At 37.3% G+C, this 25,711-nt stretch overlaps 2 protein-coding genes across 2 annotated transcripts; both read left to right on the top strand.

The window, feature by feature from the left end:
• The first annotated feature begins 1,774 nt into the window (after positions 1–1,774).
• LOC105364416 (osmotic avoidance abnormal protein 3) lies at positions 1,775–8,473 on the top strand. Its single transcript, XM_011502332.1, has 6 exons — positions 1,775–1,810; positions 1,951–2,337; positions 4,673–5,061; positions 5,730–6,145; positions 6,260–6,564; positions 7,827–8,473. The coding sequence occupies exons 1-6, from the start codon at positions 1,775–1,777 to the stop codon at positions 8,373–8,375; spliced, it is 2,082 nt and encodes a 693-aa protein (XP_011500634.1). The 3' UTR covers positions 8,376–8,473.
• Positions 8,474–15,639: 7,166 nt separating this feature from the next.
• On the top strand, positions 15,640–19,395 carry ABCD (ATP binding cassette subfamily D). Its single transcript, XM_011506896.1, has 8 exons — positions 15,640–15,818; positions 16,047–16,676; positions 16,803–17,041; positions 17,514–17,891; positions 17,975–18,069; positions 18,167–18,350; positions 18,433–18,530; positions 18,610–19,395. Exons 2-8 carry the CDS (start codon positions 16,099–16,101, stop codon positions 19,243–19,245), a joined length of 2,208 nt encoding a protein of 735 aa, XP_011505198.1. The 5' UTR covers positions 15,640–15,818; positions 16,047–16,098; the 3' UTR covers positions 19,246–19,395.
• The last annotated feature ends 6,316 nt before the right edge of the window (positions 19,396–25,711 follow it).

Raw genomic sequence — 25,711 nt, 5'->3', positions numbered from 1 at the left:
TGTCACGCTAATTATCAGAGCTGCGCGCTTTATCGCCGTTACTTGGCTATAAGGCAACTCGACAAAATTTACCGGCCCCAATTCCTTTTTACACTCGCGCTACAAATACGAGATACGACTCGCCATCGTGAACACGTGCGAGTGGTTTGACAGCAAGTGATCCATCACCTTCTAGCCAATGTTTTCGCTACTGTTCGATGGTCACGGTTTTTCATAATCCATTTGCCCATGTATATTGACAATCCCGCATGTATGATGAACGTCTGTAGCCTTACCTGTCTAAAATCTATCGATAATAGGTCTTTATACTGCCGGCTTTATGTTCATATTTTCCGTCTTCTGCCATTTACATTACTGGCATTCATCGTTTAAATGCAGTATGTTTACGAAAATTTTGTTGACATTTCAGAAGAGCGCTGTAAGTGGAACAAAAAAAAAAAAAAAAATTATAAAATAAATTTACATAAATATTATATCATCGGTAATGTAAAAGTTCGCGCGAAGATAAATTGTAAAAATTTTACTTGAATTATAATTGGGAGTTGAAAAATTCTATTATACGTATATTCCTAACCGATTATATGATCATTAATAATAGATTTAATCAACAATCTTCACTGCTTTTATATCAATGTTTGTTAATTATATGCATATTATTATTTATAATTATCATATATAACGTATTTTTCTCGTCTTCTCACTACTTCAAATTTCAATGGAAATCCCAATCTTCTCGTTTCCTCTATTATATGTAGATAAAAAATATAAAAATAATGCGAAAAAATTTAATGTTTTCCGCCGATTCTATATAATTTTTAATAATTACAAGTTTTATATACATATGTATGACGTAATAATCTATAGTCTATAAGGTAATTGAAATAAACGTTAAAAGCTTCATTATAGATTTTCCTCTTTTTCATCACAACCTTGAACGGCTTTTATACTAACTGTTTGATTTACATTAATTATTTTTAAAAAACTTATATTTAAGGATCATTGCCGGTTAATAAATGCCATTGTATAACTTGCATGATAAACTTTATTTAAAATTATTAAAATTTAAACTTTTACATACTATATGTTTAGGTTTAATTATGGAAGGTGAAAGTAAATAATTTAAACTATTGTAAAATGGACACCCGGGTGATAATAAATTATCCTATAAATTCTTATAAATGAAATATATATATATATATATATTATTAGCTATGTATTATTTTTTGATCTGCAATAAGTTTCTAATTTCAAATTGCTTTATTCACCAGATGTAAAATTAATATTTTCAAAAATCAAAAGAAGAAAAAAACAAAAAGAAAATACATTTATAAACATTGCACGTAACTATATTGAACATATAAACAAATATAACTAACAATATATTGGAATGCCTATAAATATTATTTGTATAACAATGTAATTTTAATACTTATACCTTTTCGACAATAAAATAGAAAAAAGTTTTTATTTTTCAATGTTAAAAAATAGCTCAATTCCTAGCATTTAATTCCCAAGTATTTTCACAAAATAAAACAAACGTTTAAAAAAGAAAAATTTCTTATTAAAAGTATTGGACCTTGTAGAGTTTATAAATCGTAAAAGCCTCTTTAATATTTCAAATATAAAAAATGTTATGTCGATTAAGTGCTATGAGAGAATAAAATTAAAGTAAATACTTTTATTTGAAATTCATGACGATTAACGATAATAATTAACTTTCACAAGCTAAAGTCATTTCAATGAAGCATAAAATTTTAAAAACCCTAGTCGATAAATGACTCTTTCACCACTTCCCGTGAAGGTGTATAAAGTAAGCTTGCTTTATCGATTGCATACCTATTGCGTTTTATAAGGAAATAATAAATTAAATTTTGGATTATGCCGGTCATTCATGCTGCACACCCGGATAATAATTAAAATAAACATAAACTTCACACGTGACACTTGTAGAGCGTGGTGACGGTGGACAGCAGTACACGAAGTTGCAGCCTCGCCGAAGCCACGGGCCAGGGCAAGGTGTACCAGTTCGACGCAACCTTCGGGCCCGGCGCCTCGACGGAGGTCGTTTACGAGGAGGTCGGTTCTTACGTCGTGGAGGCCGTCCTCGATGGCTACAATGGAACGGTGTTCGCCTACGGTCAAACGGGCTGCGGCAAGTCCTACACGATGCGCGGCTTCGTCGAGCGTGCACTCGAGCACCTCTTCGAGGCGACCTCCACCTCGAGCTCGGACATGCGCTATCTCGCCCTCCTCACCTACCTCGAGATCTACAACGAGAAGCTGCGGGACTTGCTCCAAGCCACCGACCCCACAAACGAGAATCAACTTCAGCTGAAGGTACGAGGCTATCGTTGTCCCTGCTGATTCAGCCTCGCATTTATTTTTATTATATCTTTGTTTACTTTTTTTTTTTATATTCATACATCACCTCGATCTGAAATGCGTAATGTAAGATCATTCTCCGGTCACTTTTAGTTTGCCAAGTTTGGGTCAGGGTTTCATTGATCATCGGCTGCAAAGATGATTAAGTGAAGCAATCAATTATGTTTAATGCCATTGTATTTAAAAACAAATTATTCAAATTACGTTTATAAATCAGAGAGAGAGAGAGAGAGAGAGAGAGAGAGAGAGAGCTTTGTGAATTGTAATGAGGTAACTACCATGATAGACAAATCTCCGGCCAAATTTACTCATCTACTATTTTAATGGATTACTCATATATTAAGCGTAAACTGTTTCATTACTGATAATTAAATAACTATGTCTCCTGGTAATAGACTGATAAATCTACGATAAGCGATACATTGATAATCAAAAATAAATCCAATACTAATTGTACAATAATGATACAAATGATTCTGAATATTTTTTAAAAATCATGATCATCGTACAGTATTTACAATATTACAGATGCATTCCTTCGTAGCTTCTGACATATCCGAAGTACAAAACCGATTTATGCAAATCGGGCGATCGTTGTATTTTGTAACTTTTATAATGTAAAAAAAAAGAGAGAGACTGCAATGCATGAATTTCAAAATTTCAAAATAACATTTTGAAAACGAAAATAGAATTAAAGGAAAAATGTTATAATAATATAAACGGTATTTAATTTACATAAAAATACCTTTCCCACAATTTCAGTAGCATTTCAACACATTTCATTTATTAGACATTTAATATTTCTCAGAATTTATTACTTGGAATTTTATTCGGTTATCTGCACTTATTTGTTGATTGTAGAAACAAAATAATAGTAAATTTAGTTATCACCAGATATTTCTAAACACATCATGACATACTTGTAAAGGCAACGTTCAAAGTACCGTAGCCATTGCTATTATTCTGACAAACACACGAATGCACGCGTATATATATATATATATATATATATATGTGTGTGTGTGTGTTTGTGCTCAGTGTCTCAGCCGAGTCACTTACTTTTTCTTTAAAGAGTCATAAAATTTATCCAATGTAAAAAACAGAAATCTTGTCTGTATGACCTGTAAAATTCAACTCAAGCACAAATGTATGCTTGACACAAGTAATTACAGATATCTCTCTCTCTCTCTCTCTCCCTATCATCCCATCTCCATTACTCGCTAATATTTGGTTATTATTTACAAATATTTTTAATATAAAACATTCTTAAATGAAGATTGGAATTTTTAAATTTACTAAGTTTAGATCGTATTTGGTTAATTATAATGAAGTATCGATACTTTCATCATAATTCAAAAGCTAAAAGCACTTATCGAGTTTTATAGATATTTATAAGTTAAAGATACGATATTTTCTTTAATGGTATTTGCTAAAATTAAGTAAATCGTTATTCAAGGATATCGAGTAATATAATTTAATGCATCAATTATGCTTTTAAGAAAATTGAAATCCGCATTTCACACATAAAACAACTTTTAATCACATTAAACAACATTTGCACTTGCAATTATAATACATACAATAATTCTAAGCAGTTTAAAATTATAAATATAGAACTATCGAGAATTTATGAAAATAGAGAAGAGTATTTTTATTAAAATCGGGAACATTATAAAGAAAAAAAAAAATATATATATATATATAGACATTTATGTTGATAATCACATGACATCGTAATTTGAATAAAATAACATTATGCATGAGTTTTCACAAATGTTAATTTAATATTAAATAATGGTAAATATAAAATTCCTCGTTCAAATATGTGAGTACATTCAAAGGCAAAAAATATGCATCGATCGGACATTATCATTTCATCGCAATTGGGAAATTCTTGTCTCCAAATAGAATAAATAAATTATTATACGCCAGCAGGCGTTGATTAACAAATCTCTTTAATTCGAATACGCAAATTACCGGTAATTTGAATACAATTCTATGAGCTTTTATTAGCACAACATAATGTTTATTTATCTAAAGAGAGAAATAATCATCCTCATAATGCGAAATGATTTTAAATTGACCAAATGTAGGATGAAAAATTTCCATAAGATTATGCTTATAAATCGTTTATAAAACAGTAATGCCTCGACATTGTCTTATGCTTACGAGGATTACGAGAAAAAGAAAGGATTGTTCGCGTATCGTAAAAAATAACCAGGCTAATGGAGCCAGAATCCCAGCTCCAGCCCCCGGCAAAATTAATATCATAACTGGCATGCTCCGGTAGGAAGACCCAGTGCGCGGCACCTACGTCGCTGGTGGCCTGCGCGAGGTCACCGTCAAGAATGCGCGTGACTGCACGCGTCTGGTGGACCAAGGCGATCGGCGCAGGGCAGCCGCAGCCACGAGGATGAACGCCGCGAGCTCCCGGAGCCACGCGGTTCTAACGATATCCCTGGAGGCGATAGCGATAGGGGGACCCGGACAGGCGGGTACCGGGGCCGTGCGTCGTGGACGTCTCCACCTCGTCGACCTCGCGGGCTCGGAACGTCAGGGCCGCACCGGGGCAACCGGCGACCGGCTGAAGGAAGCTGCGAGCATTAATCTCAGCCTCTCGGCCCTGGGCAACGTCATCAGCGCACTAGCCGCCGGCAACGGAAGACACGTACCCTACAGGTTGGTCAAATTATCCTTTAAACATTGTGCTCCCTATCCAATAAACAATTCGCGAGGCTCTTCAAATAATCTTAATAAGCTCGGCTTTTGTATTATAATATATTGTATTATAGTTCACGCTTGTTGGCGGCGCAATTTTCAAATTTTCGTCATTTATTTTTTATATCGTGGCCCAGATGATAAATGTCGATCGTTACGATGCGGCCAAACGTTTTTTATGCAAAATTCACCTAAGCGAAAAAATTATCTTCAATATATATTTGTACATTATTATTATCTACCTCGATAAAGGCATCGATTATTATCATCGAGCATTATACTCCAAATTTTCCGAACGTTCGTACGAATAACTGACGATCGATTGATTATACGGATACTCTGGGACGATTCTTATTATTGCATCGATGACCTTGACGCCAACTATTATTGTTGTTAAAAGACAAAGCAATGAGCGAGAATGTCTGATGTTGAAAGGGGAGTTTAAAATTAAAGTTTCTTACAAACGGGAGTTTAAAATTCAATTTCACAACTGTTCCATCGCATGACCGGCATAATACTTTATTCGTAATAATGCTTTATTGCACCGAGGACATGAGACCGACTCCCGTGTAATGATCTTACCCTCAGCCTGACAAGTCCAGTTCCACGTGCCGACTTTCTCGCTCTAGGGACAGCAAGTTGACGCGACTGCTACGGGACAGCCTCGGGGGTAACGCGCGCACCCTGATGATCGCGTGCGTAAGCCCGAGCGATACCGACGCCGAGGAGACCCTGAGCACGCTGCGCTACGCGGCTCGTGCCCGCTGCATCAAGAACAAGCCCATCGTCAACGAGGACCCGAAGGACGCTCTCCTCAGACAGTACCAACTCGAGCTTCAGCGGCTACGTAAGCTCATCGAGTCCAACGAGAGTCGCGATCCACCCGAGAGGCTCGAGCCCGAGCCGGAGATCTGCACGGAGGAGGTGCCCGAGCAGAGGCCCAAGGCACTGAGTCCAAGGCCGGAGATCGAGAACGGTGATGCCCTTGCCCTTGACTTTCTTAATGCACTCGCGTGGCTCGGTCCCGGCTCCTACCGTCCTCGAAGCACCGGGTGACCTAACGGGAGGAGAAGTTGGAGGAGCCGCGTCCGAGCCTCGGATCATCTTTTACACGGAGGGCAATTTGTAACGTGGACGTGTTTGTAATGGGTGGGCGCAGTGGCTGCAGAGCCGGAGCGAGACGAGCGCCGTTGGCGGAAACGCGAGGCCGCGAAGCAGGAGGTGCTGCGCAGACTCGAGAGGCTGACGATCGGGGGTGAAGCCCTGGGCGACGCGGAGATACGGAGACGCAGGGAGCGGCGCAGGAAGCGGCTTCAGGCCCTCGCCAAGGCCCTTGAGCGCAGCAGCGAGGAGGGCAACGGGGGCGCCTTCGAGGTCTATGGCCAACTCAAATCCACAGAAGAGGCCCTCAAGAAGATGGCGAGGAAGGCGAAGCAGCTCGAAGCCGAGGCGACAGACTTGCAGGTCCGTTATCGCGCGGGGCGTTACATCAGCCCGCTTACCTTACGACCTATTACCTCCAATCCCTTCTGACCGTTCGCCCCTCCATCAAAGATCCAGCAGATCCTTCGATATCACGCACTTTAACCATCAATTGCAATGGCTTTAATGCCACGGAGCGAAATAATCCCGTGAATCTCATGAATGGGGCGCTTTAACGGCAACACTAGACACTTAGCACGAGCACATCTTACAGCAACAAGGTATTTATCAATTTTAACGACTTCTTCTCGCGTGCCAACTATTAATTGTTGTGCAATATCACATTAGCAATTCCGTTGCTCTACATTCCATTACCTTATAATACATTACATCACGCAGTCAAAACAGCCGCCTTACGGCTCATTTGTCCAAAAGTGTGTTAGGGCACCGCGTCGTGTGCCCTAACGGCCCTAACGAGCCATTGCCACGTGATTATGTGAAATCCAATGAAAGTAATCTTGTTTGCACACTTATCGGAATCCCGCGAACGACTGCAGAATCTAATTAAGCTTGATTGGATATTCAATGGGTATTGCAGCGAATCGGTAGTTATTTTTATAATTGAAAAATTATTGCAATAAAGTGGTGAGTTTTCGGGGCAAGATTCGCAACGACCCTACGCCGAAGAATATGCACGATAAATTTCCCACGGTCGATTATCAAAAGCATGGCTTGATTCGTTCAAACTAAAGCAATGTTGGCAAGCGTGATGAGGGAAGGTATTCGCTTTAACTCGAAACAACTACGGTCAACAGCTTGAATAGGAATAAAAAAAAAAAAATTTATAGACAAACAATCGGATAAAGCATTCTCGTTTGAATGCACAGTTTTCCTTATGAATTATCACAATTATAATAATGCGCCAGTCGTCCGTCATCTCGACGCAGAAAAGAAAAATATCGTTAAGGATTAGCGATATTCGAAAACAACGTCCAAGTCACACAACAATCGTGAAACTCTATTTTGACACAAAGTCTTATTGCCCGAAAGAGATGCATAGAGAGAGAGAGAGAGAGAGAGAGAGTCGCAGAAGAGAGAGAGAGAGAGAGAGAGAGAGAGAGATAGAGAGAGAGATTCTTCGTGCGCGTGTGTGTGAGAGAATATTTATGGAATCGAAAGAATTTTAAAAAGATGAAGCCGAAAAGACCGTAGAAAGCGGACTGTAGCTGGAGATAGTCTAGAGGTTGCCTGACCCCCGGAATTAATCCGATAAACCACATTGACTCCTAGGATATGCGTTTCAGGCCTCCTGGGACGAAGAGCGCCGGGAGCTACTGCGTCGAGAGTTGCTCTCCCAGCAGATCTGCGAGGCGATGATTCCTCACCTACGCCCCGGCTGCCCCCTCCGGGATGTGGCCGCGGTCCGAGCGGCGGCCTCCTGGTCATCGGAGTTAGGACGCTGGCGGCTACCGGACGTTTCCTCCCGCATCCCCCTACCCCCGGCCCCGTTATCCGTCCCTGTCGAGCCTTTCAAGCCCGATCTTAACAACAACAACAACAACAACAACAACAGCAACAACAATAACAACGGCAGCGGTAGCGGCGGCAGCAGCAATAACGACAACAGCAGCAGCGGCACAGGAGCGGCAACAGCAGCCACCAGCGACGGGAGTCCCGACGAGGAGAGCGCGGCTGAGGACCACTTCGCCGAGGTCGGCACCGGCAAGACCAACATCGCCGACGTCTACTTCAAGCGCAACCGCATCGACAAGATACTCGCCCACGTTAGGGAGGCCAAGACATTCGGTAAGTGCTCGTCGAGGGTCGAGCTGGTGAGCCTCTTGCACCAGTAGAACACCAGCTAGCCTCCACTTCTTCGTCCTCTTATTCCTCTTCCTGGCTTAATCTCTCGTCCGCTTGGCATAGGTCCTCCGCATCCATCGCACTTTGGCTTCTCGCCTCCTCCTCTGACTCCCAATACTATATTATCATGCACGATTTTCTTGCCTTTTTGCTCCTTTTAAGACTCGCCGAAAGCTATAAGACCCCTCCCTCGACCGTCTCCCTCCCATCCCCAAGCCCCATTCGGAACAGTACGGACAGTCATATCTCGTTCATTCCGCGGCAAAAGTAATCGCATAACCCGGGCGAAGATAAGAAAGAAAGCTGAGCAGGCAGCTTCGCTCCTTTCTTTTGCCTAGTTAAGAAATGAAATTCGTGACATTGATAAACTTTTATGCCTGCAAAAGTACGAATGCCGCGCTAGAGTGCACAAGTCGAAACCCGTTTATCGATTTTAAAGAAATTATTTTACAGCTCAACTTTCAATGACACTAAACGGTACGAGCATTTCCAATTGGTCGCAAACTTTCAAAATGAATTTTTCTAAGCTCAAAGGCATAAAACGATCGAGGGGATATCGATCTACAATCTATCTATCTGTTCGATTAATAATCTAATTTCTCATCTAATTAATCAATTAATTATTGAAATTTTTTATTTCTTTTTATTTATTTATTGATTTATGAGAGTATGGGGGGAGTGCTCGAACGTTTTTGTATTATGTATAATTGCGTATGGGATTACATTTATTGTACACGCGTACAATAAGCCAATTATAATAATTATAAATTTAATAATTATTAATTTTAACAGTGCTCGGGAATTATCGCAGAAATTGTCGAGAAATCATTATTTATAAAATCATCGGATTTATAGTGAATCGTCGTGAGTGCGCAGCTACGGGTGAAATTATTGAAATTATTATGCGACTCACGGTTACTTGGCAATGTGAAGTATTATCGATGTGGAATTTAAAAACGATAATTATTAGAATTTGTCGATGGCCCCTCACTTCTAACATATTATCTTCAATCTTATCGTTGCCATATCTGTTGACAATAATTTTTAAAAAGTCCAGCTGTTAAAATTGACTTGAAGATAAACAAAAAATGGTACTCCAGATTAGTCTATAAAATAATTTACATGGTACAATAGCGAAGTATAATTTGTTTAACATTTCGTGTGAGAATTTTACGTTGCGTGCAAACCTTTGACGCGTCTCAAAATATTAACATTTATTAATTGCATTTCCAGTTCGTAACGAAAAGCTTAACTAATCGATCAATCAATATGCAATGCCCCTAACGTAAATTAAGCATTTTAAGCGCGCAGCCGTTAATTAAAAAATCTCGACGATTAAAAAGCAATGAATACGTTAAAAAAATAAGGGCATTACGATTAATTTATACATATACACGCAATTGCTATTAAGTTTTTGAAATTAAGATTTACCATTTTGCTGAATATGTACGAGGCGATGTCATTTTTTCGATCGCACCCCATCGATTCGCCGTCGACTGAATTAATTCAATTTAAGCGGCGATTGGCACATATGAATTTTAAACGTTGCATAAAATAACCCAGATCATGCATCGTTTGTATTCGAGGCGAGCAAAGGGGGCGGGAGGGAGTCAAAACAGCGCAACGAGCGGCATAAACGGTCCGACCGACACTCGATTATGCTAATAAAGACGCTTTATTTCTCAAATTGCTTTCATATCGCGACACTACAAGGTGTAAAAGCAATAATGCATTCCTATTAACTTGGCTTGTGCATTGCGAAAGAAAGCCAATACATGCGACCCGCGTGTCGCGCATCTCATTGTACAACACGCATTGGCTTATAATAATTGTAGCGCCTGAACGATGCCAATATCGTCCAGTGCGCTAGCGTTAAGCGACTTTTTTCTTTATCTTCATTTCTTCATTATCTCTTGTATTTATTTTCTTTTCTGTGTTACTTTACTCGGTGGCCCTCGTTACCTTACTATACCTTGCAACAAACTTTCAAGCTTATTTGATAAAATAAATTTTGTAATTATTAAAATTATGCGTGCGCGTAACTCTGAGAATTTTTATTATGTCTCAATTTCATGAGGTGCCAAATCGATAAAGCATCGTCAGTATTAATCGCTTACGGCTGTCAAAAAAAAAAAAAAAAATAAATATCTGTCGTTTCCAATTATTCATCAAAGCAATTGACAATATTACAATTTTATTATGACCAAACGTTAATTATTCACTTGAGAATGTCCTTTGAAATCGCGATCGACTTAATTCTCCTGCGCTTTAACGCTACGAACTATTGCAGGAAACGCGGAATAGTTGAGTGAAACAACAAAGCTCGAGAGTATTTTGGTAAAAATTTCGTTAAAAAAATCCGGTTACCCGGGCCACGGCGACCTCTACGGATAACCATCATCGTACATATTATCATTTCTCAAAATTCTCAGAATTACGTCTGAATACGGTCGTCGGCCGCTCGTGGTGATGTTTATCAATTGGTTGTTTTCAAATTGGTTAGGAGTCGCCGATCGAGACATGACTCAACGCTATTGGCGTCTAGCAATATTATAAAACTTCGTGACATATGATAATTTATAACTGATTATAGAAATGAGCGAGAATTTTAATTCGCGCATACGTATATTGGGTTAATGCCCGGTTTGAGGCTTTGATTGGCAATAACAGTCGCCGCGACGAGACGCGATAACGCAATGGAATCATAATATTTAACAATCTTAGGGGCTAATATCACCCAATTGATTAATCTATTCGTTTTCATTCTGTTGTTTAAAAAAAAAAAAAAAAAAATATATGTCTCAAAGTTAGCAATCCACAAATCAGTCGTGTACTTTAACATCGCATGATTTTTATCTCAAAATTGAGCTGTTTGAAGATCTTTTTTTTTTTTTTTTTTTTTTTGTACGCACGTTAATAATAATAATAATAATAATAATAATAATAATAATGGCAATAGTGCGAGCGATACAGTCTGTAAAAATTGAAATACTAAAAGGTGTATTGATTAAAATATCTACTACGCTGTGTAGATGTATCGACGTAATGTCTCGAAGAAGCTGCCGATGTTATTTATTACGAATTCACGATCCCCCTTGAATTTACATATACGAGCAAATGGGGGATACGAAGACTTGAGACGAATCCTTCCAACGCAGCATCCAATGCACGATAACGAGAGATTGGAAGATATGAGTTTGATCCGAAGACCCCCCCCCCCCCGCCCCCCGGCCGTACCACGGCACTTTCCTTATATCGCTAAATACCAATGCTATGCTCCTCTTAAGAATGCACCTTAAACGTCCATGTCGTTTCGCGCCCATTGTAGCACCCATTGGAGTGAATAACCCAGAGGAATGGGATGAGGATTAGCGTAGCGTATGGTCAGGACCGTGAGTAAAGAATTTTGAAAATTTGAAAGCCGCGTTGAACGCGATAGGAAAAATTCTCTTGCCGAGCGCAGCCGCGTCACTTTAAGCTCCAGTAAACGAGTGTCACATGTACTGATGCAATTCGCTGCATAAGCAATGCCACCCACATTTCACGCAGATCGCATAGCTTTGGTAGCCTGATGGATCGAAAAATCGCAGAGTTGGGGGCCCGAATGAGCAAGTCGGGCAGCTCCTCGGAGAGTCCCGGCCCATTGTCGGTGGGACAGCAGCATCCGCTGCAGCTCGGTTCCCTGGGGGCGCTGAACCTCCAAGGTGGCCCGGAGAAGCCACCGCCGGCTGTTCCCTTCGACAGCTGGGTCGACGAAGTGCCGGACAAAGCCAGCAGCCCGCCCTACGGCTCCTTCAACAGGACTCACCAGCTTCAGCCCCATCCCCGGATCCTCGAGGCGCTGCCCGTCTATCCGCCCATCTCCGCTTCCGCCCTGCCCCAGCGCTTGCAAGGACCAATCTCCTAGCTGGCCTCGACCATCCGACTCCAGAGACCGACGATGCTCAAGGTCCTTTAAATTTTTATCAAGGATCGCGGTCGACCAGCCTGGCCGAAAGCTCAAGTTCCAGAGAATTTGCGCGTACTCGCTTTTCACGGAAAATCCACGTTTCCCGTGCGCCAGTCGTATGCTCAATGTGCCTCATGCCCTCGTGGCTTTTTATAAAAATAATATTGAATAATGCACGAGTTACCGACTGACTTTTCAACAAATTCCCAAATTACTGCATGAATTTTACTTTAATATTTTATTTATTCTTATTCCCCCGCTCCGACCCGTTCCATCCCCTCCTATCCTGTCCCATCCCGTCTCGTCTCATCCCCGTCTCATCCCGTCTCATCGCGTCCCATCCACCTAGCTGTTTCCAATTTCTCGATTACTGTCTAACGAGACATGGGACGCGCAATTATTACCGAAACTCGGAACTTTTATTTCGTAAATTATAATATTACGGCCAAGACTGATTACGCACAGTTTGCACCTCACGCAATCCATTAGAATCGAATGATCATTTTATCGTTGATATAATCGTTTCACACTCGCAGCCTTGGATTATAAGATATATAAATTAAGATCGTGATTTGAAATTTTTGCTTTGAAAAAAAAATAATAGATTATTTCATGATTCGAAAGAATTAAGTCATGCTCGTATCTTTTTTTTTTCTTTTTTTTTTCTTTTTTTTCTCTTTTTTTTTTCTTTTTTTTTCTTTTTTTTTTTACTGGACTCTTGTAATATTGCTTACAAAATGTGCCTTATCGGTAATAGTATTCATATCATACGATAAGTAAGGTAAAACCTACTTGCTTTGCTTTGCTTCTTATTTGAGAAATTTAAAATTCGAAAGGTCGTTCGATTAAAATCATTGCGTAACGAAGCAAAAGGGATACTTGGACTTTTTATTCGTTTTTCCTTACGCTTATATGCTATGCATGATAAAAGCCCCAAGTACTGGCAACTCATCGTACGATAATGATAATTAAATATTTATTCATTATGCGTGTGAGTGCATGCGCGCGGCTTATTCATTGTGTGCGTGTGTGGGTGTGTGCGCGCGCGCGGTCGCGTGGCCAATCGCTTTACACGGGCCGTAGGTGGGATAGAGCAAAATTATTTCCTTCATTGTATTCTACGATAGAGAAATCTAATTGATTTATCGGGCCAATCGGTTCAAACGAGCCGCTCGGAGGCTTGTTTTGTGCAAAAATTATACAAATCCCATTGAAAAATTCTAAATATTCGTCACACGAAGGATGTCGTCGTTAACTGTGTCGAGAAATAACATAAAATTGAGTAGGAAAAAAGCGTATTTATGCGAACGTCATTCGCAACTAATCAGATTTTTTACAACTACGTTATTATTTTAATTGAGCAATATATATATATATATATATATATCACGCAAATTCTTTTTATCAACTGTATTTCTCAGCAGCAGCGGCGGCAGCAGCAACAGAAGAAGCAGCAGCAATCATCATAATAATAATTTTTGACAATTTCTCGCCTTATGTGTGTGATGCGCTCGTGCAATGAACAGCGTTGCCAAGAGCTACATTGTTATTAAACCTTGATAAAAAAAAAAAAGAAGTGATTGTCGAGCTTCTACAAGGGTCATTAGTAACCAATAATATGTAGCGCATCATTCACAATCGGTTTTCTACTAAATAAATCCTAAAAATCTTTATGAACATTAATGTGCGAATATGGCCGCGTACGCGAGGAAAAAAGGGAATAACTGACGTTGGCGTAGGTATAACAAAGACACGGAAAAGCAAATTGGCAACTCGGCAACTCGACCACGCGATTCCAAAAAAAAAAAAAAAAAAAACGAAAAAAAACGGCTATTTGTATTCGATGCCTATATTGCGTACTTACGTATTGCGTATAACAACATGTATGCACATTTTGTAGAGCAGATTTTATCATTGTACATAAAAGGAAATAAATATATCTTTAAATACATAATGTGAAGAAAGCGAAGGATTTATTTTCATAGCACGCCAATTTTGCTTGGCACTCTCAACCTACCAGCCTTGTGTGTGTTTGTGTGTGCTTGTGTGTGCTTGTGTGGGTGTGTGTGGGTGTGTGTGTGTGTGTGGGGGGGGGGGCGCGCATGCCGAAAGCCCAGCCTCTAGTATAATTTACATTTGCGCAAACGAATGCAGCACGACGAGTCACCGATTTTCGCCAAGTGCACTCTCGCGAAATTGTTCGCTTCCGCCAGGTTTTTCCGCGACCCGACGGCCTTGGCGACTTTTCACCGCACCACGGCTTATCTCAAACTGATTGGGAACTTGGGCTCGCGCCCCCATCCTACTTGTCCCCGTATCCTGCATCCTCGGTCCCTCGGCTGCCTCGAAAGCCCGATAGGCCAATAGAGTACAGCGCGAGGAAGACGCTCTCGAAATTGAACCTCGGCTTTCTTAGGCCCGTCGAGAGAAAGAAAGCGCCGCGAGTCCCGTTGAACTCTCGCTTTCCCCGCGAGAGCTCCATCCCGCGAGATTTCCGCACGATCCTTTCACGCCCGAGCGACCCGCCGTTAGCGCAACTCTCGCGAATTACGGGAAGGGTCGGCGGGAGGGAGGGAAAATAAAAGAAAAAGAGCGGCCGCCCGCGGTTACGCATGCACGGAGATGAATTTTCGAGAGAAAGGTGAAGTCAGCCAATTGGAGAGCTGCGGCCCCACTAGCTTTCCTCTTCAACTCTCGTCTCTGCAATAATCGCGCGTATCGTCGCCGCTGGTCTGCCTGCTGAGCGAACATAGGACTGACCGCGAGCGCTCGTGAGAGAGATAGAGATGGAAAGGGAGAGAGAGAGAGAGAGAGAGAGAGAGAGAGCGCGCGCGAAGGAGAAAAGAGCGCGAAGCAATTAAGAGCGAGTTCCTCGATTCAGCAGTGCCGAAGAAAATCAGTTGACGACTGCCTGCTGTCGAGTAAACGCGTGTTTAATGATACTTGCTTTTTCTGGACTATAGAGGCGAGCGTGAGAGGGAGAGAGAACGAGAGACGCTACCGTGATACTCGCTCAGTCTCAGTGCCGCTCGTGTACCTCTAGTGCGTCGGTTCTCTCTTCCTTTCGCTACAAATTTCCCTACTCTCCCAACTTCCCCTCTATCGCCAGCACCCATCAGCTAACAGCCTCACCCCACCCAACCCCCACCCGCTCCGATCCCTCGCGCCACCCTTAATCGTTCACTCACTTTCTATCGCTCTCTCTCTCTCTCCCTTTCCATCTCTATCTCTCTCTCTCTCTCTCTCTCCCTCCCGTTATCCCACTCCGTTACAATCGCTCGCTCGACTGTTTTTCGTATCTCTCTCTCTCTCTCTCTCTCTCTCTCTCTCTCTCTCTATCTCCTTCGCTCCACGCGAGATTAAGTATCTGCATTTTTGCGGATTACGGCATTGCGGATGTGCAGTTATCGCGAGTGAGGTTATGCGGGTCATGCTCTGACTCACGAGATGAGGATCTTCTGAAGAATCCTGCGGCTATTACTCGGTAATCATAATACCTTTGTTATTCTCTAGCTCCCCTTTGTTTGTCTTCTGCTTCTTTTGTCTCTCGTTTTCCGCTACTATCGCGCTCTGACAGTCACAGTATTGACTCGATGCAGCATGACTCCTCGGCGCGAGACTCCTTATTTTCACTTTATTTTTCGCCTTGTCTTTTTTGATTTTATCACTAACAAATAAATACTGACGCATCGTTGATTTATCAAATGTTTAGGACCGAGAACTTCGTTTGGCTGGCTCGATGAGAGCCACGTCTCATTGAGACAATGACTTCGGTTTTCTCAAAATTAATCAACAAAACATCCAGCAAGTATGGAATCCGTCAGGAGCAGTTGACAAGAGGCGTTGTCGGAGCGGTGACAGTTTTGTATTTAATTAAGGTCGGCTATCCCTACTTGGCTGCGAGTGCAAAAATTTGTATAAATCAGGTTAAAGGCTGCAAGAATGCGAACGATAATCAAAATAAAGAAGAAGCGAAGCAGCCGGTTAGTCAAGAAACGACGCGAAATGGGACGACGTCGAAGAAAAAGCAGTTGCAGAAGAAAGCTGTGGGACTGGACAGAGCCTTCCTGAAGCAATTGTTAATGCTCCTTAAAATTATGATCCCCGGATGGAAAACAAGAGAGGCTGGATTATTGACGTGTGCAACAGTCACGCTACTTGCTAGGACATTTTTGTCCGTTTATGTTGCTACGCTGGAAGGGCAGATTGTCAAGAGGATAGTCTTGAGAGACGTGAGTGGCTTCTTTTGGATGATGGCAAGATGGTTCGCGGTCGCATTTCCCGCAACTTTTGTCAACTCAGCCATTAGGTACTTAGAAGGCCGGTTGGCTCTGAGTTTCAGGTAATTAAATCACACGCTTTATCCGTACGTATTTTTATATTTATAATGCCGCTAAGTTTAATCAATGTGCTACAATTGTACGTGTATATGGTGTGCCTCTTTAATTTACTCATATACATTGTTTAGGGAACGGTTGGTCGAATACGCATACAATATGTATCTCAGTCAGCAAACCTATTATAGAGTATCCGCACTGGATAATCGCCTTGGTGGAGCGGAACAGCGATTGACCGATGATTTATCAGAGCTGGCAAGCTCTATAGCGCACTTGTATTCCAGTTTGACAAAGCCGTTATTAGATTGCGCACTAGTCGGTATCGCTCTTATCTCATTTTCCGCACGAATGGGAGCTAGAACTATTCCTGGTAAATTAGCGCTACCGTAATACTCACCTTTTCTCCTCCTCCTATTTTCCTATTCAACGACTCATTGCACCAGCGATTCTCGTCTGTAATGATGTCACTTTTGCAATATCGTATTCACATGTCTTTACAAGCCAACGATAGGCTAAATGAGTGTATCAAAATTTCTAATCGAGTCGATAAATTTATCCACGTTGGCCTCTTACTTTTTATAAATCTTTCAAACTATGTTTTATTCAAATCAAAGCTATTACGCGAGGAAACTTATAATTCTCCCTTCAACTACTTAAGCTTTATAATGCGAACAAATCCATTGTAATTCATTCTTAAGTTGCTGAATAATTACTCGGCTATGATATTTTGAATATTACACTATAATTTTAAACGATAGCTTCATACCCAAACATAGAGATTCATTATTCCCTATGCGGTCCAAAGTAATCATTTAATAATTGATTGAAAATTGGCTTTCAAGGTCCGCTATTGTCAGTAGTTGTTATTGCACTGACTGGACAAGTATTACGCTTAGCTTCACCACGTTTTGGTCAACTAGTCGCCGAAGAAGCCTCGCGAAAGGGAAAACTGAGAGAAGCACATGCCAGAATAAGTGCCCACGCCGAAGAAATTGCTTTTTACGGAGGCCATAAGGCAGAGCACAGATATCTTACCGCTGCTTATAAATCTTTAACCATGCATTTGAGAAGAATTCTTGCTCTGAAATTAGGATACGTAATGTTAGAACAATTCTTAATGAAATACGTCTGGTCTGGAACCGGACTTTTAGTTATTGCTATGCCTTTGCTTTACACATCGAATGCTGTATTACAATCTACTCGAAATACAGATGGAGATGGTTTGTATAATTCGTATAATACATATAAATATATGTGTACATATATATATATATATAAAGTTAATTATTAACACGAATCACAGGTGGTGTTAGCGAGCGTACAAGATATTTGACGACATCGAAGAATCTTTTAAGTTCTGGTGCAGACGCAGTGGAAAGACTCATGTCCTCTTACAAAGTACTTCATATATATTATTAAATTTACTCATTCGTCACTTTTAAAATCTCTTCGCTCAAAAGACAGCATACTTTATACAATGTTTTGTTAACTCTAGGAGTTGGTGGCACTCGCTGGTTACGCTGCCAGAGTAAGCGAGATGTTGGATGTATTTCAGGATGCAGCATTGTGCAAGTACCGGAGAAACGTTATAGCAACTTGTCAGACTCGAACATCCAATAGCTCTATCGCTCAAGATCATGAACTGGTCGAATTTCAGGATGGAATACCAATAATCAAAGGTACGTAAGCAGTACAGTTAAATGAATATAAAAAATGTTAAATTGAATTATAATGAGAATGGAAAACTCTCGTCCTTTTTAGGAATTGTAAGAGAAAGCGACGATGGAAGTATAAGTTTAATGGATGTGCCAATCGTTACGCCAAACTGTGAAGTCATAGTTTCTAGATTAACAATTGAAGTACATTTACCTCCATCTATATATATAAATTAAATAATCAAATACTCATGGGTGTAATAATTTATTGTTTATTCGTTAGATTCGACCCGGTGACCATATAATCATAACTGGTCCAAACGGCTGTGGAAAAAGCTCACTGTTTCGAATAATTTCTGGACTATGGCCGGTCTATGGTGGCGTTCTAACGAGACCTGGCGAATCTTACTCCGTGAGAACTGGTAGACCATCCTTGTTCTATATTCCGCAAAAGCCCTACATGACCGTGGGATGCCTTCGAGATCAAATAACTTATCCAGCGGAGTGCACGAAGGACGAATGTTCGGACAAAGAATTGCTCGACTTATTGGACTTGGTCGATCTTCGTGGGCTTGTAGAGAGAGAAGCCAACGGACTGGATGCACTCGGCGATTGGGACTCGACATTATCCGGAGGAGAAAAGCAACGACTCGCTATGACTCGATTGTTTTATCATGCACCGCAATATGCACTTTTGGACGAATGCTCGAGTGCCGTGAGCCTTGAAGCCGAGGGTGCAATGTATGAGACTGCTAAGGAAAAGGGAATTACTTTGTTGACAATTACTCATCGAGTATCGTCTCTATCTAAATACCATAATTTGATTCTTCGATTTGATGGTGAAGGTGGTTGGAACCTTGGGTATTTAGATGCCAAAAACGATTCAGCGATACAAGATAGTAAGGAAGATGAAAATTAAAACAAAAACGAAAAGCAGTTTCTGAAAATCTTGGGGTTTGTATTGTCCTAATTCCAACACATGCTCGACATATTCTCCACATTCATATGAGCCGACGATAGACTTTATATTTATCGTTTGCTTTTATATCTTTTAAAATACATTAACATCGGCAAGTAATTACTTTTGATTGATTATAACGCATGTCGTATCTATTCAAAAAAAGCTACTGCATTACTGAACTTATGTGGAAAAGAGCATTAAAAACATAATTATTGTTAAATGGAGAAAAGAAATTCGTTATTAAATGTTTAATGCATTAACATTGTGTATGTTATTTTGCAGATGATCAAAGAAGCATTCGTCGTAAAAATTTAAATGCCCTATATTAAGGTGACGCAAGTTACAACATAACATTCACAAATTTATCCGCTGCGATTGTATATAAATACTTTTTCAACGTAGATGATTATATTGTACAAAATATGAAATTGATTGCTGTATTTTTTATAGGAAGTATGTCAATTATATTTATATTTAAATATATTTTAAAATGTTCTAATATTGATGGAGGATGCTATAGGACTAGAGCGTTTTAAACATTAAAAATTATATTAGAGTATTTAAACTTGGCAAAATATTCTAATAGCAATAGAATAATACACATCTATTTTAAATTTAGGAATCAAATAGATATTGAATAATATATAAACTGTAAATTAAAATACTTGCTTATTAAACTAATAGACTCGTAATCTTGTAAATTTTTATGAAAATTCGATAACATTTAAAAGAAAAGAAGAATAAAATCGATGCGCCTGTCGGTAAGTGCATCATACGTGTATTAAACTACTACATTGATATAGAGAGTTTGAAATAATTGAATGAATAGAAATAAATTAGATAAGTAAATAAATAATTAAACATAGAAATTTTTATTCAATTAAAATTTTCATTATGATGAATATATTATAAAATTTATTGAATTGTTTTATAACAAACAAACAAATAATAATGATAATAAAAAAACACAAAAACAAAAAAACAAAAAAACAAAAAAGAAAAAACAAAAAAAACAACAACAGACTAAATTAGATTGAAAATATATAAACAGTATCTACATTAATATCAAATAGAAAATAAAGTTTTTAATTTTTTATATTCTTTGGCTTCTTCGCCAGTATGCCCGTACGATGAAATTGTGTATAAACTCTCTTTAAAAAATGTTCTGTTTTCTCAAAGAATTTATTATTGACCTGAACGCAATTTATTGTTATTAAATTTAGAATAGTGAGCTGTTCATTCTAGTATTATGCAATTTGTAACATAAAAAACTATTTATTGATTTCTATATAATTTATTTACTGAAATTTTAAATAATGTCGTGTAATTAATTTTTTGAGAAGGCAATAAAGTGATTTGGAAAAATGTAACATATATATTTATAAATAAGAATTTGTTAAAACTTGGCATATGTATATATAAAACTATATGGGTCTATTAAACTGTTAATTATAATTTTTTTCTCTCGCTCTTAACCCTATTACCATATTACAGTAATATAGCTTATAAGCTTTATTAATACTTTACTTATTGAATTTTACTAAATAATAAATGATAAAGAAGTATTTCATTACAAAATGGAGTAAATTACAACACACGCATAAACAAATCGATTGCCTTTTTAATATGGATTTGGTGAAATTATATCAATAAAATGAAAGATATCAATTATATTTGCCTAAAATTTATAATGACAATTAATTATGACATCATAAATATTTTTTAATAACGACACGACTATGATTTACGATGTTTTCAGTTGGTAAAACAGTATTTACATAAGATTAATAAAAAGTTTAAAATTTTATTTATGAATATAGTTTATTGTACACATCAATACTTAATTTTGTTATATTATTTGTTTTTCATTTAATTTATCTACTCATTACCGTACAAACTTAATGAATATAATATCAGCTATTGAAAAACAAATATTTCAATAAATAATATTACTTTAAAGATTTTTAGGCTAAATTATGCTTACGATTACGAAATATTTTAAGATAAACTGCCAGAGCCATAATTTTTATCTTTTTAGGACTTAAAACATTTTTTATTTATCTGTAATTACAAATATAATTGAATTGCCAAAGTTTCCCTTTGTCTAAAATATATACGTAGTGTTCATGAAAATAAATTATAACTTTTCTATTCATAAAAAATCGATTCCTATTCAATTAAACTTTAAATTATATAATATAATCACCACTGTTTATATATATATATATATATATATATATATATATATCAGATAATTTTTTAATGCAACTTTTATGTAATTTTCCATAATAAATTTTGACTTGTATATTATTTTTTTTCTAAATACAAAATTAACAAATTAATTTCAAACTATATATGATTGTCGATTAATTTTTCATACTCAGATTTTCAAAGATAAGCAATATATCGTAATCATTTCTAAAGATAAAATCGTAAAAATTCTTTGGAACAGTTCTTTAAAAGTAATTTAATAAAATTCATTCAGCGAGTTAAGTGATTTTGAATACATAAAGGAAAACTAGTAAGAAAACTATTGAGAAATATGGGATTCAATCGATGAATAAATATTCTAATACATAATTTTACATTTAATATACATAATTACAGTTATTTATTAATATATTATTATTGTTATAGTTATTTCTATTAAAGTACCGCTAAATCTATTATGCGTCAATTTCATTTAAAATAATGTCGTGTGCTTTAGATCTTGAAAGTTTAAATAATTGTAAAATGTATGCGATGATAGATTAATTAAATTTTAGATTTCTCAGGCAATAATAAAAAAAGTAATATGACAGAGGGATATTCGTATCTAGCGGCGGCTTAGTCAATTATGAAATTAATAATAAGTTCATGGTGTAACTTTAGTTTGTTGTTCCTGTTAGCATCGACTGGCCAACCGTGCACATCGATGCTTCCTGCTTAGGTGAATAAAGGATTTGCTCTCGAAATGTTTCTCTAGTGATATTTTCGGTCACTCATTCGATTTCCGGGATCAGGTTTCCTCTACAACCCTTACAGAACGAAATATGGCGCGTCCAATAAGGATACGTCAAGAGGAAGATCGTTTAATTTTTATTTTCTTTTCTCCCTGTATGTTATTCATAAATATATTTAAAATATTTTCTTCAAGCTTCTTGAGCATAAAGTTTTGAATTTCTTTCTTAAGTATCCTTCCGATAATCACAATAGCTTCCTATAAATTTCCATTACGTAGTCAAATCCACATATCGAAGAAATAAAATTTAAACAATAATTCGCGTTAATAAACATTCATACGCAGTATTGTAATAATATTAGAAATAATATTAGAAAATATCAGAGTCCTTATATTGGCAAATATTAATCAACGATAAAATAAAAATAAAATACTTCGACCAAGAATGAATAACATCACTCATTCTAGATATAAAACTGCCTCTGACGCTCTGACGTATAATCCATTGATATAGTCTCTGTCCTTGATATTATTTATTCCATCTATGTAACTTATTAAGATAATATTATAATCATCAACATTTACTTACCTATAAGCTTAAATGTAGCACAACTATAAGTGAAAGGAATGTATTAAGCAATGTGTTAATTATTGTTTAATAATTTATAAAATAGGACAGTGTTAAGAAAGTATTTTCGTTTGAAAAACCTTTATTATCTATATTAACCTATAGATTTATCTTCAGTTAATCATATTATTTAATAATAAATACAGGTAATTTGTAATCGTGAAAAAAATCAAGCATTACTTATTGATTAAAAGTATGATATAGCAGTTGGTGATTCTGTATGCAAAAAGTAAAATGTCTGTCAAACTTTTTCACCAATGAATTTTCACTTAATGGTCAATGTATAATGAAAAAAAAAAAAAAAAAAAAAAAAAAAACTAAAAAAATTAAAATTAATGAATTTTTATTATCCAATGTATGTTAATATTATTATTGCAAATTTCGACGTAAATATTTATACACGAAAGAAAATATTTATACAACTATACGCATAGCTAGCTACACATGTATTTATTACAATAGTCAGTATTACTTTTACTTGCATTAACATACATTATCGTTTAACCCATTCGATTTAGCAGATTATAAATTAATAATTCATGAACTATATTTTATGAACTGATCTTGTAATGTATTTTAAACTAAAAGAACCTGATATAAAATAAAGAAGGATTTTTACATTAAATTTAATAGTCGATATAGTGACATATATATTTTTATTCCTACTATACCCATTTTGTAAAAACAAGAATTTTTTGTTTTCATTAAGAAAGAAAAGGAAAGATAAAAGAGATAAAGAACTAAAGAAAACAATTTGCTCACACAAATTAATAAAATTATGCTCCAATTAGAAGTGACAAGGTTTTCTCTAAAATGTAAACAAAATTCCATTTTGTCAGGTTCATTTATTCACACGGCTTCTGATGATCCAGAAGAGCATAAAAACTGATATTTAATAGTTCCTCGAAAAAGAACAAACAAAAAACAAAAAAAAAACAAAAACAAAAAATACTCAAACTTTAAACTCTTGTATTTTCCTCCATATACATGAACACTCGCCTACATCAACAGTCAGTGAATAATATTTATATAAAAATAAATTATTCAGTAATTTTATTTTTAAATATTCAATAAAATACAAATCTATATATCTTCAATTATACGAAAATCATTATAGTATAAGCCAATACTTTTTGTATCAGAATGGTATTGAAAATTGCAAAAAAAAAAAAAAAAAACGTTCATTTGAATAATGAATCATCTTTCTCCTATGATTTTTGTTAAAAATCAATGATTACTTATAAAAAAAAAAAAAAAAAAAAAAAAAAAAAAAAAAAATTATCAACCACTTACTTCTTTCTCTCTCTCTCTCTCTCAATTATACATATTTATACATATTTATATATATATATATATATATATATATATATATATATATATGGAATATGAAATGGAACAATGTAGCAATAAAAGCTACATCTCGCGCTACTTAACATTAATGCGCACATTCTTTAGTTTTATCAAAGTGAAATAAATAGAATTTCTAAATCTCAGGCGAATCGATTTGCTTTGCCTCATTTGGCCAACGCAACGTCATTTAACAATTAAACATTTCTCCACTTTAAAGTCCCCCTCCTCCCCCCCCTCCCTCCCTCCCTCTTCACCGATTATAAATATATAAACGGAATAAAAGCACTATTATTATTATTTTTACATTTTTCGACGCATTACGTACAGTCTGGTTCCGAAGGCAATATTATATTACATGTAGACGCGATAGGTGTATGCGCGCCCCCGAGGCTCCGCAGCTCCCTCCCACACACGTGCAGCACACGCATGCACCCACAAAGCGGATAAGAGTGGCATTCAGCTAAAACTCGACTGGCCAGAAAAAAGTACGACACCTAATCATTTTCATGTGCCATCCACCATTAAGCCCTTGAGGTTTGTCTATGGAGCTCGTAAAGTGCGTAGGGGTGAGGTGGAGGTGGCCACTAATGAAAGCGGCCGAGCAACGATCGGAGCGATATAATTTCAGCGAGAGCCGATTACAAATTAAGGAGCACGAAGTAATATTTATTATGCTCGACGTCGTTGTCTCGGGCGCTCCGAGGCGTCCGCTGCTGAATTGCGAGCGAGTTGGGTTTGAAAATATGAAGATGAAGATCGGATAGAACGTCAGTTGTCGCGTCAGTCCTCCCAACAGTCTTACACTGGGCAGATCGTTTTTTTTTTTTTTTTTTTTTTTTTTTTTCAGAGAATAAAAAAGGCTGTCCGATTAGAAATCAATGAAGCATGATATTACACATTACACCTTTCGGCCGTTTCTCGACAGGCAATCGGAGGCTTAACCTGGTGGTGGTGGTACCTTGGCAACTCCCGACGATCCTATTTATCGATGGTGATTCGCGAGATCGATCACGGAATCGTGCAAAATTCGATCGACAATGATTTTCGTAGTTTTTAATTTAACAGCTAAATTTTGGCTTTCAACCTCGCCGAATACGGAGAACGCCGAATTTTAGATGAAATTCGTGAAATATTCCGCCCTGATAAAGCGAGCGTTTTAACTTCCTTGTCGCACGTTACTCGGTCAAACCGCGTTGGTCAACATATTTTAATACATAATTTTAATCATTTTTAATAATAATAATAATTATCATCATCGTCGTCGTCGTGGTCGTCGTCGTCGTCGTTATTATTATTATCATTATCATTATCATTATCATTATCATTATCATTATCATTATTATTATTATCATTATTATTATCATTATTATTATTATTATTATTATTATTATTATTATTATTATTATTTATTCATTTATTGCTTTTGTTATTCTAATTGGTGTTATTATTATTTTGAAATAGTAGCGGCAATGGGCAGTTACGATTTTATACCCACGGAAGGGTGA

Source organism: Ceratosolen solmsi, unplaced genomic scaffold (genome assembly GCF_000503995.2).
Source record: "Ceratosolen solmsi marchali unplaced genomic scaffold, CerSol_1.0 scaffold10, whole genome shotgun sequence".
Taxonomy (NCBI): domain Eukaryota; kingdom Metazoa; phylum Arthropoda; class Insecta; order Hymenoptera; family Agaonidae; genus Ceratosolen; species Ceratosolen solmsi.
Note: the sequence above shows the minus strand (reverse complement) of the source record. Positions and strands in the feature narration are given on the sequence as shown.